This window comes from Sarcophilus harrisii, chromosome 2, assembly GCF_902635505.1.
Source record: "Sarcophilus harrisii chromosome 2, mSarHar1.11, whole genome shotgun sequence".
Classification (NCBI taxonomy): Eukaryota; Metazoa; Chordata; class Mammalia; order Dasyuromorphia; family Dasyuridae; genus Sarcophilus; species Sarcophilus harrisii.
Genome location: NC_045427.1, coordinates 224,924,420 through 224,940,130, shown reverse-complemented (window position 1 = coordinate 224,940,130; position 15,711 = coordinate 224,924,420). Strand labels below are relative to the sequence as shown.

Sequence of the window (15,711 nt, the reverse complement as noted above, 5' to 3'; positions counted from 1 at the left end):
TCCATTTTATAGTTCAAGAAACGAGGCAAATAGAAGTTAATAACTTGCCCAGAGTCACACAAGTAGTAATTATCTAAATTAGATTTGAACTCAGATTTTACTGATTCCAGGTTCTGTACTTTATCCACTATGCCAGTTAGCTGCCTCAAAGTTGTAACTAGGCTATGGCAACTCAATTTTTGACTAAGAAGGCAACATTTAGAGGACACTGACAGAATTTGCAGTGCTTCAGCAGTATAGTAACAATAGAGCTTAGCACCTTAGTACTGGGTCATTAGACAGGTAGGTCTGGGAACAATTATAAATATATCTAATTTCAGCAAAGTATGTGATAAAACCTTTCATATTATCTTTGTAAATAAGACACAGAGAGGTAAACCAGTTGAATGTTAGAATTCCTGGACCCAAAGAATAGTTATTGAAATGTCACATTGAATAGCCAGTATAGTAGGATGCCAAAGTGATTGATCCTTGCTTCTGTGCTATTGAACATTTGTATTTCTGACTTAGTTTAAGGCATAGAGGGCATGCCTAGATAATTTGCCATTGACATAAAGCTGAGGAGAACTAATCCATTGACTGAAAGAATCAAGATACAAACTTATTTTAATGTGTGAGAATGATAGATAAAATCTAATAAGATTAAATTTAGTATAACAAATGTAAAGTCCTACACTTTGGTCCAAACAATCAACTGCAGAAACTGAAAATGCAGAAGTGTAACTAGAGAACAGTTTATGTGAAATAGATTTGGAGGCTTTACTGGACTATAAACTCAATATGAGTAAATATAGCAAATATAAACATAAGTAGCAGAGAGAGTGGACTTGTGAGTCTGGGATCTTAGATACAAGGCCCATCTCTGACACACACTGCTAGATGATTCTGAGCAAATCACTTCATCCCTCAGTGCTCTAGAGGCAACTAACATGACCGAATAGGAAGTTCTTCATTTTAAAGGAAGTTAAGGATGCTAAACTACAGAGAGGAGGAAGCAGTACATTGCAGGGCATCCCAGAGATGAAGGGAGCCTCTGAAAATGCAAGAAGGCAGGAGGGGAATGCTGAATTTGGGGTTCAACAAGCAAATCAGTTAGGATGGAACCCAGTGGGTGAGGTGCCTAAAGGAGATGTGTTTGGACTGCTGGAAGATGAGTTAGAACAGAATAAGAGCTCACTGCTATTCGAACTCTGAGTTGTATAATAATTTTGGCTTAAGGAATCTTGTGAAGCAAGAAATCCAAGAACTGTCTCCTTTACAGAGGTGACTAGGATATTAAATGGCCTACATTCACACAGCTCTTCATTTTTCACCAGGCTTCAATCTAACTTTTCCATAAGCTTTTTTTTTAAGCTTTTTTTTTAATTTTTTTTTTTGGAATTCAGAACATTTATTGCAAGAGCTGAATAACTGTAAATAACGTTGAACCGGCAAAGCAGTAACAAGGATAACTGTTTAGATATTTATTCTGTCAAAGTCATCAAACACCCTTCACAAACTGACATAAGTACTGCAATAAGCAATGCACCCCCAATCCATTTTATATCATTATAATGTGAAAAAAAAGTGAATTGCTATATAGAAAATAACTTTTTGGTAAGAACAAATTAACTATCAGATTAGCAAACATTTTATTTTATTATTATTATTATTTATTACCTTTAAAACTCATGTTTAATTGTGGTGTTAACTTTCACTTTTCTCAGTAAGGACTTTTTTTTTTTTTGCATGCTATTTATTTGTTTAAGTCATCTGTCATGCCTTAACAAAAACCTCCTAAGAATGTTCGAATTTGAATTTATTTGTACGTGCAACTGAGATCTTATTAACATTAGGAGTCACTCTTTGGGTTTCACTTAAGTGACGTGATGCTGGTACCTTCCAGGCATTGACCAACTATGATAACAAACAGTTAAACAGCAATAATTAGAGATTTAACCCTTTATTTTCCCCCAACTAGCCTACCAGGAGAATGCTCTGTTACATCATGAAGGCAAGACACATTAAATATTTTGTGACTATGGTCTAAAACACATTTTACTACAACATTAACGCAGATGAGCATAAACACAAAAGCTGCCTTTTCAGCAATACAAACGGTCTTAGTTATAGACACACATTTGTTCAAACATAACTACTATTTTAAAATTATGATTTTATTTCTTCCACGTGCTCCAATTGTGATTCATTCAATTGCCTGAATGACAACGACCTTTCTGATCACTTTGGATTGGATCACTTCCTGGAGAATATTACTTTTCCATTTCTTACTTTTTAGATGCTACTTATTAGAGATTATTTTCAATTTTGCTGCTTTGAAAAATAAAATGTTTTTATAAAGTATAGTTTCAGAGTTTTCCAGCCTTTGCATAAGTCTTTTTGTTGTTCAAACATTGTTGATGGGTTTCTTTGCCAGCTCATGAATAACACCTGCTGTCATGCAAGAAGCAAGATTTCAGAACCTTTTTATAAGAAAAACACAAGTATTTTGATTTTCTTGGAACAGTGTATGTCAGACAGACTATTAACACAGAAACACCATCACTAAAAGAAATAAGCTAAAAAGTAAAAGAAACAAAAAAGAAACAACGATAAGACATAGAATTCTGCTACAATATATTTTAGGTGAACATTATAGGTACACAAAAGTCATTAGTAATAACTTGCTTCTATTTACAAATACTTAAACACTGACTGACTGACAAGTGCCCACTAACATTGTTAATAGCACAATAGGTTTAAGTTTATCATTTAAGTTGCTTGAAGTATGATGTCAAGTATAGTGGTCCCAGCACAAATCAATGACAACAAGAGCACAGTTTTCTAATTGGATATGCTTTTCAATCATTGCAATTCTTTGACCTCTCACTCTCCAAGTGTATCTTCTGTTGTTCATAGCAGCAGTCCAGGGTCAAAAAACAAAACTCGAGAAGGGATATTTGCACTAGAGAGAGAGAGAGAGAGAGAGAGAGCGAGCTGTGGAATTTACTCAATTTTGGTAACTAAAACCACAGAAGTAGAAGTATTTTCTCCCTTAAGTCGCATGACATCATAACTTTCATAGTGCTAATGCAAAGATGTGCATATCCCTGTTATAAGAAGCATAGTTCTAGAAATCTACCAAATACATAAAGCTCTGACACACACAGTATTAGCAAGTCTACATAGGCTAAAGTCATTTGGTCCCAAGCCATTTCTTATCGCTGGTGTTCCTTGGGACTCTCCACAGCTCCTGACGCCTGTTTATAAGACTTCAAATTAGCCAATGGTATGTCACTCATGTGGCTGCCACTGTTGAAGTGCCCTTCGTTGGTACCATACTGCTTCCAGTCATTGAACTGATTCCTGTTGCTATCTTTCCAGGTCCTGGTCAAAGTGTGCCCATTCACCATTTTGTCCTTCTTCACCCATTCCTTTTGAGGGGCAAAGGTGGAGAGAGGAGATTTTGGCTGTTGGTAGGGACCCAGGCCAGGAGGCATCCAGCAGTTATCAGAGTGACCCAACACCAAACATTCTTGGGTGCACATCTCCGTAGCTTCAGCTAATCCTCGGGGACCCAGAGGCCCATCTCCTTTTCATTGGCTTCCTCTGTATCTGTCTCCATCACGAAGAGTCCTCTTGTGACATGTTTCCATCAGCATCTCTGCCTGGCTTCCTTAAATTTTCAAAACACATACATAGGTAGTTTTCAACATCCACCCTTGCAAAACCTTCTGTTCCAAATTTTTTCCCCCTCCCTTCTCCCCATCCCTTTTCCTAAACAGCAAGCAATCCAATATATGTTAAACATGTGCAATCTTTCTATACATATTTCCACTATCTTCATGCTACACAAGAAAAATCAAATCAAAAAAGAAAAAACCAAGAAAGAAAACAAAAAAGCACGCAAACACCAAAAAAAGTGAAAATGCTATGTTGTGATCCACACTGAGTTCCCAGAGTCCTCTCTCTGGGTGTAGATGGCTTTTTCCATCACAAGACCATTGGAATTGGCCTGAATCACCTGGCTGTTGAAAACAGCCACATCCATCAGAATTGATCATAGTACTATAAGCTTCTTTTTTATATGTTGTCGTTCAGCATTAGAATGTAAGCTCCTTGAGGACAGGAACTGTCTTTCTTTTTGCTTATATTTGTATTCCCAGGGCTTAACACAGTACCTGGCACACAAGGAGCAATTAAAAAATATTTGTTGACCGACTATCTGACCCACTTAGTACGCTTTGATGCAAACACTGTCTCTCGATCTTAATCTATTACTTCTTCCACAGTTTTGTGCTGACACAACGGTGTAGGAGGGGGCAGTTAAAAGCTCATATTACTATAATAAATGCACTTTTTGGGGGGGAGGGGAGGGAGAGCAGCTGGATCCTAACTTCTACCCGGGAATGGAAGACCATCACAGAACAGGAAATTACTGCGACTTGGGTGAGAGTGGAGCTGTTTTAAAGAGCAAAGGGATTTCTTGGGTCTAAGGAAATGAAAATGGAAGTGTCCTAAAAGTCCCACCCCCAGATCCTATCCTTCTCTCCGAGGACCCTTTCAAAAATCTATTTTGGAAATGAGGAAATCGAGGCAGAAGTCACTTCACCGTTATTAGTAAGCGCTTTGAAGACAGGGACTGTTGTATGTCTTGGAGTGATCCCAGTGGTACCAGCGCCGAACCCGCACACCGCAGGTGCTTAATTAGTGCTCGCGGAATTGAGCCGGACCGTCCAGCCCCGCCCAGTGGGCTTAGGGGCTGAGAGACCGCGTTCAGGCAGGAAACCCTGGCGTGCCGGGCCCCTCGAACGCACGCACCTCCTTGGGGCGGGGAGGGGGGCGGTACGTGGCGCGGGGCCGACCTGCTCTGCTCCGGGAGAGAGAGGGGAGGGTCCGGGAGAAGCGGGCATAAGAGGCTCGGAGCTGCCGCAGCCCAAGCTCTCACCTGCAGCCAGGCGCTCGGTCTTCGTCCCGTCCCAGCCATGCCCTGGTTCTTTCTGGCGGCGTTGCTGGCCGCGCTGCTGCTGCTCCTGTTCCTGTCCCGCCGGCGAATGCGGTGAGTGGGGCGCTCTAAAGACGTGTAGAACCTCATTCCCTGAACCCCAACCCAATCGCTTCCTCCCCCTCCTCCTCTCACCCCTACTTCCTCCACGAGGTTCCTGCTCCGCACCACAGAGTCCGGGACCCCGGGAAACCAAGTCTGAATTCCAAGTGGAATTCCCAGGTACTAAAGCCAAAATTGTCCCCTAGAGGAAGATGCGAATGCGAGATTCAGCCTTTTAGTCCTGGGAGGGGGATACTGACGAGGATTGCGGCCCTCGGGATCCCTGTGTCCTTAGGAAAGGGGGCCCATGTGCCCTAGGAAAAGAGAGCAAGGCTGGCGAACCCCCATTTTTATACCAGAAGCCTTTAGGGAGACTTCTAGTCTTAAGTCTACTGGAGAAGCCCAGTATCTGGGATGGGGTGCCTCAAATTCTATTTTCTTACTTATTATCTGTGTGACTTTGGTTATGGAGAGAACTTTGTAGGAAGGACTCAAGTTTCCACCTCTGTAATATAAAGATGGGGAGGGGGTACGGTGGAGGGGAGGGGAGAGGGAGTGAGCTAAATTGTCTCCTAGCTTCCCTGAAGTTCTGTCAGTCAAAGATTTCTTAGGAGTTACAAGTGCTGCTTGGAGAGCTCCAAGTAGAAGGAAAATATCCATTTCTTGGTATATCAGATAGATCAAAACGCCTTCAGATAAGTCAGAAATGAGAAAGCCGAGCAGGCATTTGCTGGGGTTGTAGAACTAGGCCTCTGAAAACCGTATGGCAGAGAACAACTGACCAGGAATCAGGACAGATGCTAGACCTGTCTCTGTTACTTAGATTGGTCTGAGCAGGTCCCTTACCTTCTCTAGAGCTCAATTTCTTCATTTATAGAATGAGAGGGTTAACCTAAATGCTCTCAAAGGCTCCCTCCATCTCTGACAGTTTGTGTCCTTTCCAGCTTTGACCTCCTCTGTGTTCCACTTTCTTCTGGTTCCTCCAACTATGACAATCTATATTCCCATCTATTTTTAAAAAAATAAGGTTGGACTAAATGACTTCTACGGTTCCTTCCAGCTCTAAATGTACTCTCCTATGATCCCTGAAAGAGATTAAGTTGAACCTGTAACTTTCCTACGCATTCTTTTATCCTACTTGGGTCCAGCAATTCAACAAACTTTTTATTTCAAATTTTCAAAAGTATTTGCTGGGTTGGTCAAAATCTGTCCAGGGATGTCTTCGAGACTCAGATCTCTTTTAAATGATGCAACAGAGAACACCTTCTTTACTCTCCTGAGTGCTGCCATTCCCTGTAGGCCAGTCACACCCTGTTGTTGAGAACATTCCCATTAACAAACCAGTTAATCGTTGTTATATGTTGATGGATTGTCCAATAGTAAATGCTTGCAATACAACTCATTCTCAGGGAGCTATTTCCACTGTTGTTTGGGAGAACATAATAAATGCATCGATATTAGCCTATGGGAAATTGTGAAGGGATACTAGTGACAAGCTTTACTTCCATTTGGTTTGAAACTTATTTTTTCATATTTTCCTATTTTGAGTTATGTGCATTTCTAGTGCCCTTAGTATGGGAAATTGAAAGCTAATTGTGTATGTTCTTATCTTTTCCCCTAAAATTCCTGTTCTGATAATAATTACTCACATTTCAATAATATGGTATAGCTCACAAAGTTCTCTTCTCCTAGTATGATACACATCATTTTGTAGATAAGGAATCTTGAGGCCCAAGTTATTTGTTCCAGGTAGCCTGGCAGGGCTGAGGTCTTCAGACTCCAAGTCCACTGTGTTTTAGCTGAAGTAATTCAGATTATCAGTGAGTCTTAACACCAAGCAGTTCATCAGGTTTTGGTAGTTTTGTTGTTGTTGTTTCTTTGTTTCCTATCCTACAATACAGGAGGCAGGGTGTCATAGTGGATAGAGCACTGGATGTGAACTCTGGGTTTAAATCCCACATAGGCATTTACTAGCTGTATGACTCAAGTCACTGAACTTTGCTGATCTTCAGTTTTATCTTTTTAAAATATTAGGGCTATTCATAAGGTTGCTGCTCTGGGTTCCAGTAAGATTATGTACATAAAGTACTCTTCAAACTTTAGTTGTAAATGTGAGTTATTGCTGTTATTCACAGAGCCTTTATTCCACCCAATTTTATATTCTTTCTTGGGAAGATGGGAGACATGCAAAGAAGAATGTGAAAGAAAAATCTGTCTTTACTTAGTTCATAGTCAAGGAAGGCATTCAAGATAAAAAGACATGATATTCTAGATCAAATTGTATGACACTGATATTAAGTGAGCAGTCAGAGCTGGCAATAATCCTAATGTTGAAGGGAATCTGGGAAGGCTTCCTAATGGTGGTGGGACTGAACTGGGCCTTGTGTCCAGATGAATAGGCAAAGATTTTTAAAAATGGGATATTCTAAGTTGGAGAGTGCAACAGATAGTGTTACTGGAATCACAAGAATGGTACATTGAGAGAACTATATCCTAAAAACCACTAAAAGTAGGGGGTTCACATAAGGGAATCTTGTGGAAAGCAATTTTTAAAAAATAGTTCAAAGACTGTATTCTAATTGCTTTAATTACAAAGCACTCGTTTGTTGAAATGAAAACTGAAAACAAATATACAAAACAGTCAGTTACTGACTTTATTGAAAGCAGTAAGTTTCCACAACACCAAACAAACCACTTCTAAGTTTTCCCACTGCAGTTTCTTCAGTGTTTATCAAAATACAAATTTTAAAAAAGTAAAGATCTTTTCCCTTTCAGATGGCAAATTTGTCCCTTGTAATAATGAGGGGCAGTAAAGAACATTTTATATATACTCAGATGGGGAATTGTTCCAAAAACAAGAATGAGTATTTCTAGAATGGGAAGTTCTCATGCCCAATTAATTTTTTTTCAAAACTTAGACACCATAGAGAAATGCCTGGTGTTCTTGTATGTGTTTTTGAAATAATCTCCAGCCAAACTTTGGGACTAATGTAGGCTATGTTCATTGTGGAGAAGTTTCAAGCAGAAATACCACACAATTGACCAAAATTAAGTCTGATTTTTGTTGTCCAAATATATGTGAAAGCTCTTCTCAATGTTTGTGATCTGCCACCATTGTTACCGTCCTAAGAATTATTCAGGATATGTTATTATCCTATGTGATGGAGAACTAATCACAGCCTGACCTGAACTCTGGGTTGGAGGGGAGGGGAGTATTTGGTGAGGGGAGAGACTAGTTATAAGTGGTTTATGATGGAAGATCTAATGCTTTCAATGTGTAACCAATTCTGAAACATAATCTTGAAGCTTTTGTTTTTTCCCAATAAGTATCCAGTGAGCACAAATACAAACATAAATTCGTTTGCCAACTACAAAAATCAGTCCTAATTTGTTCTGGAAGTAATGGTGCCCTAGGGGTTTGGTTCTTGTCCTGGCCATCTACATTCCATACCATAATGTTAATATTTTTGTATTCTACCATTTCTACATTGAAACCTATAGGGTGAATAATAAATTACTATTTTACTTTCAGCTTTAATTTGTAGAAAAGGTTATCTTTCTTTCCTCATCCAAACCAACCATTAAAATCCATTTTTTTTTTTTTTTGCCAAAGAGCCCCTTGAACAAGTTAGCAAATATATTCCCCATGTTCCAAGTGTAATGTGTTGAATGTTGGTAAAAAGAAATTTCCCTTCTCTTGAACCTTCCTATCTCTTCACATTTAAGACCAGAGTTGGGAGACCTGATTTTGAATCCTGATTCTGCCTCAGAATTTGTAAATTGAGAGAAGACCCTTTTAAGTCTAATAGATGGGAGAGGGAGATAAACGAGGCCAAACTGGGGACAATTCTCTTTTTTTTTTTTTTTTTTTTTTTTGACTCTCTTTCCCCCCTGCTTGGGAGTAGAGATTTTCTTCCTTCGTCTGGGGATTTGTTTCTTAAACTTCAATACAAGTAAGGGAAAGTGACTGGCTAGCCAAAGACCACAAGCCCTAAAATAGATTTGGCTTTCACCACTGACCACACCCAGGCCTGGAAACTGAGTTTACTACCCATATGTGTCAGAGGCTTGGGCTGGGATTCTCAAGATGGCAAGGGGTGGAGGCCCCTTCCTCCTATTTAGGCTGAAGCTTGCATTGACCCACAGCTGGCAATACTTCCTGCTTTTGTCAATAAGTTAGCCCTGCTGTTTGGGTTGCATTTTTCCACTTTTTTTTTTTTTTTTTTTTTTTTTTAAGAAATAGGAAATAGTCTCAGTCAGAAATAATACCTTGTCTCCACTGGAGGCCTCCGGCTCTCCTAAGGGCCAATTTATGCCAAGGAAGAAGTTAACTCTTTAAGTACCAACCAGATGAGATGATGTTTCTCCCCTTTCTGGAGCTTTAGTGAGTATACTTTCACCCTCCATTGGATCAGTTCTCAGATAAATATTAAGGGAGCTATTGTCTTCCAGTCCTGGCTTTGCCTCTTGCTTACTGAGTACCCAGAGAAAAATTATTTTCCTTTTCTATGCTTCAATTTCCTCATCTGTAAAATTAAGAGTTTGTTCTTTTTGTTGTATTGTTCACTTGTTATATCTGACTCTCTGGGACCCTATTTTGGGGTTTTCTTGGCAAAGATACTGGAGTGGTTTGCCATCTCTTTCTCCAACTAATTTTATAGAAGAAACTCAGGCAGAGTTAAGTGACTTGCCCAGGTTCACACAGCTAGTAAGTGTCTTGTGCCAGATTTGAACTTGGGAAGATGAGTCTTCTTGACTCCAGGTCCATTGTTTCTATTCTCCACTATCCATTTGTTTCTTAAACTTCAATGACTTGCCCAGGTTCACACAGCTAGTAAGTATCTGGGGCCAGATTTGAACTTTCAGCACAGATATATTATCCTAAAGCATGCCCAGTTTATAGTTCAATGAAAACATGGCTTTCAGAAGCCAGATAGAGCTGAAGATCCCCAACAGTTCAGAGTAGCGTGCCCTTTTTCTCTCTGGGCCTCAATTTTCCCATTTTAGACAGGACTGGTGATCTTTCAGTTCTGTTTTAGCCCTAATATTATGTATTCTAATTTTCTAAGCTCCTGTTTAGACATTCCTGTGTTCCATGTCCTTAAGACATTTCCAGATCTAATATTTAAGGTATTTTTCCTCTTGTCTTTAAAAGATGTTTCATTGTTTGGTACCAAAGAGAAGCCTCTTTTATAAGAAACAAACAATAAAGTAAAACCAACAGACCCAATCGTATCTTAAATGAACATAACATCCTGCACCCATTGTATACCACATCTCTACAAAGAAGAGAGAAAAGTAGTTCATCTTTAGTCCTCTGGCATTGCAGCTAATAGATTTCTGATCTATTTAATTCTACACCTTCATCTATATTATTGTAGTCATTCTTTATATTATGCTATTGTTTCCCTTTCTTTGCTTTGTATTTATTAATTCCTACTAACACATCTGTATCCCTTATTCTCATCATTCTTTTGGATGTGATCTCTTCAGTGACACAGATCATCACTATGTGCCCATCCTGTGTAATTCTCATCTGTATCTTCCTGTAAATCCTCCCTCCACAAGAGGTCTACTTTATTTATTAGGAGCTTCCTCTCATTCTTTTGACATTGTGTAGATCCCAGGAGAATACATGGACTATCCATTGAGTTATTCTTTGTTCTGCCAATTGTCTAGCCCATCTCTTTTTCCAGGCACATACCTCTTTAATGACATTCTTTATGATTGTCTCTTTGTTCACTTTTCTCCTATGCAATCTTTCACTGGTAATATGTTGCAGTCAGCTTATACTCACCATGCGCTTCTCCATTGCCTTTTGGTTGATCTTCAGCTTAAATTCTTCACAGACTGTGGTATTTCATGACTAGCAGCAATATAACAACATTGGAAGAATTTATTTTTTAAAAATATGAGCCTTTGTTTCAGGGAAAAGTTTGGAAGGGAAAGATGATCATTAAAAACATTACTTAATTTCTCAAATGTGCTCCAACAGGGGACAAAGGGAAAAGATCTGACTGATATCAGAGGGCCTGAGTTGAAATTCTAACTCTGCTACTTATTAATTGGGCAACCTAGATTACATTGAGCGATTCAATTCATTGGGCCTCAATTCCAATGGATAATGGGAGGGTTGGGATTGATGTCTTCTGAGGTTTCTTCTAATTCTCAAATCTTAAGATCAAATCCATTCTTCTCTTTCTGTTCAACCCCAGGACCTGCAATGGCCTGTGGATGTCCTAGCACATTTAATATCATTTTGATCTGGACCATAGACATTCTCTGTCCGCTTGAGTTTTTTCCCATGTAGAAGACACATCGACGAACATGTTTTCCATTTATTCCTACTCCACAATTTGTTCCACCATTACACAATTGATGTACATTATTTTGTTTGCATTTTTAACATTTATTATATTTTTTGTTTTAAAATCCCTTCCAACTGTATGTTTTAGGCTCCATGGGCCTCCTCAGGGGTAATAGTTCTTTACTTTTAGTTCTTTCTCAGCCTTAACATTTTGTGTTCTATGTTTTAAAGCGTCTGCTAGTGTCATTCCATTTCACTAATGTTCTATGATTCCCAGAGATAAATGGAGTGATTCACATTCTGGTTTTGGCTAAATCAGTCATAGTCTGTTAGTCTTGCTCCAAAGCATCTTTATCATTTCCTATTGAACCATCACAGAGAAGCTGTATCCATCTTAAACAACTGGAAGCTTGCAGATGAAGGCAGAACTTGCTTCATTCCCTTCCTGCCTTGGAGCCTGCCAATATCCATACCAACTCCTGGCACAGCAGTCCTTGGAGACTCAAACTTGGGCTTTAATCCTGTCTTTGTAGTTTTGGGCTGGGCCAGAGTGTGAGAAACAGGGAGTGGAAGGATGATTGCTGCTTCACCATGTCCACACCTCCCCCGCTGGCACAGCACTACTTTGGGGTTCATTCTGCTGTGGTGTATATTGTTCATGGTATCTACCACTCCCTTCTCCTCTCTCCTTATTAATGGAATTTATTGAAGTTCTATCCATCCTTCAAGGCTAATATGTGTGTGTTTGTGTGTGTGTGTGTGTGTGTGTTTGTGTGTGTCTATGTGTTTTTACTTGGATCTCTTGGAGCTCTTAATGGTAAGGATGGCAACTGGAACAATGATTTCATTGGTATCCTAGGTGATAAAACTTCCTTAACCAATGCAAGCTGTGACATCTCTGCAGAAGTATCTTACAGAACTGCCTAGAGAATGGACAAAATGATTTGTGTTACACAATCATAATTGTTAGAAGTGGGATTTCAATTTACCTCTTGTTGACTTTGAGGCTAGCTCTCCATCCTCCTTCATGCTCCTCTATGACATGGATCTTAGAGTCATAGAGTCATAGGTTCATAGAAAGGTGAATTGAAAGTAAGTACATGTTAGGGTCAGCTCTCACAGGTTTTCAAGAGCTGATGGTTAAATTTTCAGAGTGAGCACTTTTGGGAATTGGCAAATGCTATAAATCAAAGATTGATTTATTTTATTGTTGGTTATCTAGACTTTAAAAAGTGCTGGAGAAAATATTAATTACGTAGATTAAAGTTAGAGATGTGTATTTTTTTTCCCCTGGAGAGTTGGTTGTTAAACATTTATTAGTGCCCTCTAATTCTTATCAGCTGATTTCATGACCTTGGAGATATATAATATAGTATAGTACTTTTTTCCTGCTTCTAGTCTACTCTCTTCAATCCATCCTTCACACTGATGATATCTAAACAAATTTTCTAGTGCATAGCCATGGCTATGCTACTCTTATGCTCAAAAATCTTCATTGATTCCCCAGTTGCTAATGAATATAGTATAAACTGATTCTGGAATTCAAAGCCTTTCACGATCTGCTTCTAACCTACCTATCCAACATTATTTTGGACTTCACTCACTCTGTGCCTCTTGTTTATGTCTGGTGGGCCTCTGGCCTATTGCAAACACCATCTTCCATGCTTGGAATACATTCTCCTCCTTTCATCTCTGTATGTTGACGTTCCTTCCTTTATATTCCAAAACAGTTGGTATGCCATGTCCTTCATGAAGGCCTCTCTGCTTCCTACTCCCTTCCAGTTGAAAATCATTTCTTTTTTCTTTCATTTCTCCTGGCATTTTGTCTCATTTGCTTTCCTCACATTCAACTTCATATCATACTTATTTGTGTGTATGTCATACATATAACTAAGATAGAATGACTTATTACTTTGTCCTAGGGCACACCAAATTCAGGGGATACTGAAAGCATTTCTAAGCCATCATCACTGTAAAAACAAGAGTGATTAGCCTCTAATTCACAAGAAAAATTAATTAAAATAGGAAACTACTAAATGGTCCATTTCCTTGCCCCATCAGTCATATACCAGATGAACTTCATCTGTCTGCCTACACAGCAAACCCTGTCTCCACAACTCCCCATTGAAGGTGGTTTCTTTATTGGTGTCTCAGGATCTTTTCTCTCTGCTAAATTTAGGGCACTGTTTTGATTGACTTGTTCTGTTTGCATTATGGCTATAATGTCTTATTCCCTTCCCCTTCTCAGGATTCTATTAGGATCATGGGATTCAGATCTTAAAAACCCTACTGTAATCTTGTGATTTTACAGTTGAGGAAACTAAGACTGGGACAGATAAAGTGACTTGTTTTAGATCTTACAGGTAACAAGTTGTGTAGTTGGGATTTGAAAATACTATCATACCATGGAGCCTATTTTAGGTTGTAAGCAAGAACTATATCATTTATCGCTTTTTATGTCTCCAGTGCCTTATTCTAGTAGACCCTTAAATGTTTGTGGAGCTGTTTCACTGTCAATCCCCTCTCACTGGATGCTTATTACTTTCTGGGTTTTCTAGGAAACCTGGTGAACCCCCTCTGGATCAAGGCCTCATTCCCTGGCTGGGCCATGCCTCAGAGTTTGGCAAAGATGCAGCTGGATTCCTCTCCAGAATGGAAAAGAAGCATGGGGACATCTTTACTGTGAGTGGGCCTTTGGGAAGGGAGGGAAGGCCTCAGACTGGGTTTTTTCCTCCTCTATGCCTCTGGGCCCTCTTGCCTCCTGGCCCTATGCCAGGAGAAATGAGGTCTCCTCATACAGTAGTGTTTCTTTTCAAGCATGGTGAGTTTGAAGACGTGGTGTTGTTAGCTTTTGCCATGGACTCAGAGTGACAAGAGAATAAATCTCTTATTTGATTCTCAGTTTACTCATTTGTTAGGTGGAAATAGTCATGGTCCTGTCCCTGTTGTGAAGTCTGGGTGCTTCACAAACCAAGGGCAGTATTATTATAATTAACCAAGGGCCCAGCAGGTACAAACCAATTTAGTTCAGAAGGACCTTTTCATGCAGCCACTGTGAACGTTAATTATTCTGTAACTGGAGAGTCCTTAATCACAGCCTTTCCATCAGTATTTTCAAGTGGATATCTTATTTCTACCATAAGGTTTTTATGACCTTTCTTCTGTTCCTTCTTGCAACCCTTCTTTGCCACAAAACAAACCTGCCCAAGAAGAAAGCTGCAGACTTTTTTTCCCTTCTTAGCATCATGAAAGCCAAGAAGGGGAGAGAACAAGAAATCTAGGAGGCTAAAATTGGCTTGGACTGTGGAGGAGAGTGAGATTTTTCGTTATAGGAGTTTTTCAGGTGAAGACTGGATTCTGTAAAGAGGATTCTTGCCCCAGGTGGCAGTTTGAACTAAATGAGTTTTCCAAATCTATTTTCTGTGACATGTGGAAGAGGTCATTTCATCCCACTCATACTGCCAGCAGCTTGCTATCATCAACACCAAACAGCTGTTCTGAACACTGCTGTTTTGCTCTGTAGGCTTACAAGATCATGGCTTTAATTATTTATTTATTTTTCTTCTTAAAAGCTTTTTATTTTTAAAACATATGCATAGATGGTTTTCAACATTCTAAAACCTTGTATTTCTTTTTTCTTTTCTTTTCTTTTTTTTATTTAATAGCCTTTTATTTACAGGTTATATGTATGGGTAACTTTATAGCACTGACAATTGCCAAACCTCTTGTTCCAATTTTTCCCCTCCTTCCCTCCACTCCCTCCCCCAGATGGCAGGATGACCAGTAGATGTTAAATATATTAAAATATAAATTAGATACACAATAAGTATACATGATCAAACCGTTATTTTGCTGTACAAAAAGAATCGGACTCTGAAATATTGTACAATTAACCTGTGAAGGAAATCAAAAATGCAGGTGGGCAAAAATATAGGGATTGGGAATTCAATGTAATGGTTTTTAGTCATCTCCCAGAGTTCTTTCGCTGGGCGTAGCTGGTTCAGTTCCTTACTGCTCCATTGGAACTGATTTGGTTGATCTCATTGCTGAGGATGGCCAGGTCCATCAGAATTGATCATCATATAGTATTGTTGTTGAAGTATATAATGATCTCTTGGCCCTGCTCGTAAAATCTTGTATTTCAAATTGTTTTTCTCCTTCCCTTCCTCTATCCCTTCCCCTAGACAGCGAGTAATCTAATATATGGTAAACATTTGCAATTCTTCTATACATATTTTCACAATTATGTACACAAGAAAAAAATCAGATCAAAAAGGAAAAAAAAATGAGAAAACAAAAAGCAAGCAAACAACAACCAAAAAAGTGTTGTGAGCCACACTCAGTTCCCACAGTCCTCTGTCTGGGTGCAGATGGCTCT

At 39.2% G+C, this 15,711-nt stretch overlaps 1 protein-coding gene and 1 long non-coding RNA gene across 2 annotated transcripts in view; one reads left to right on the top strand and one right to left on the bottom strand.

Annotated features, from left to right (window-relative positions):
• Positions 1-1,697: 1,697 nt before the first annotated feature.
• LOC116421512 lies at positions 1,698-5,015 on the bottom strand. Its single transcript, XR_004231901.1, has 2 exons — positions 4,928-5,015; positions 1,698-3,655 (listed from the first exon to the last, which is right to left on the bottom strand). It is a non-coding gene; the product is annotated as an uncharacterized LOC116421512 (long non-coding RNA).
• The window catches only part of PTGIS (prostaglandin I2 synthase), a 51,308-nt gene continuing 40,437 nt past the window's right edge, over positions 4,841-15,711 (top strand). The window contains exons 1-2 of the mRNA XM_003757707.4: positions 4,841-5,038; positions 13,892-14,015. Of these exons, the coding sequence (XP_003757755.1) occupies positions 4,965-5,038; positions 13,892-14,015 (198 nt within the window). The 5' untranslated portion in view covers positions 4,841-4,964. The remainder of the gene's footprint in view (positions 5,039-13,891; positions 14,016-15,711) is intronic.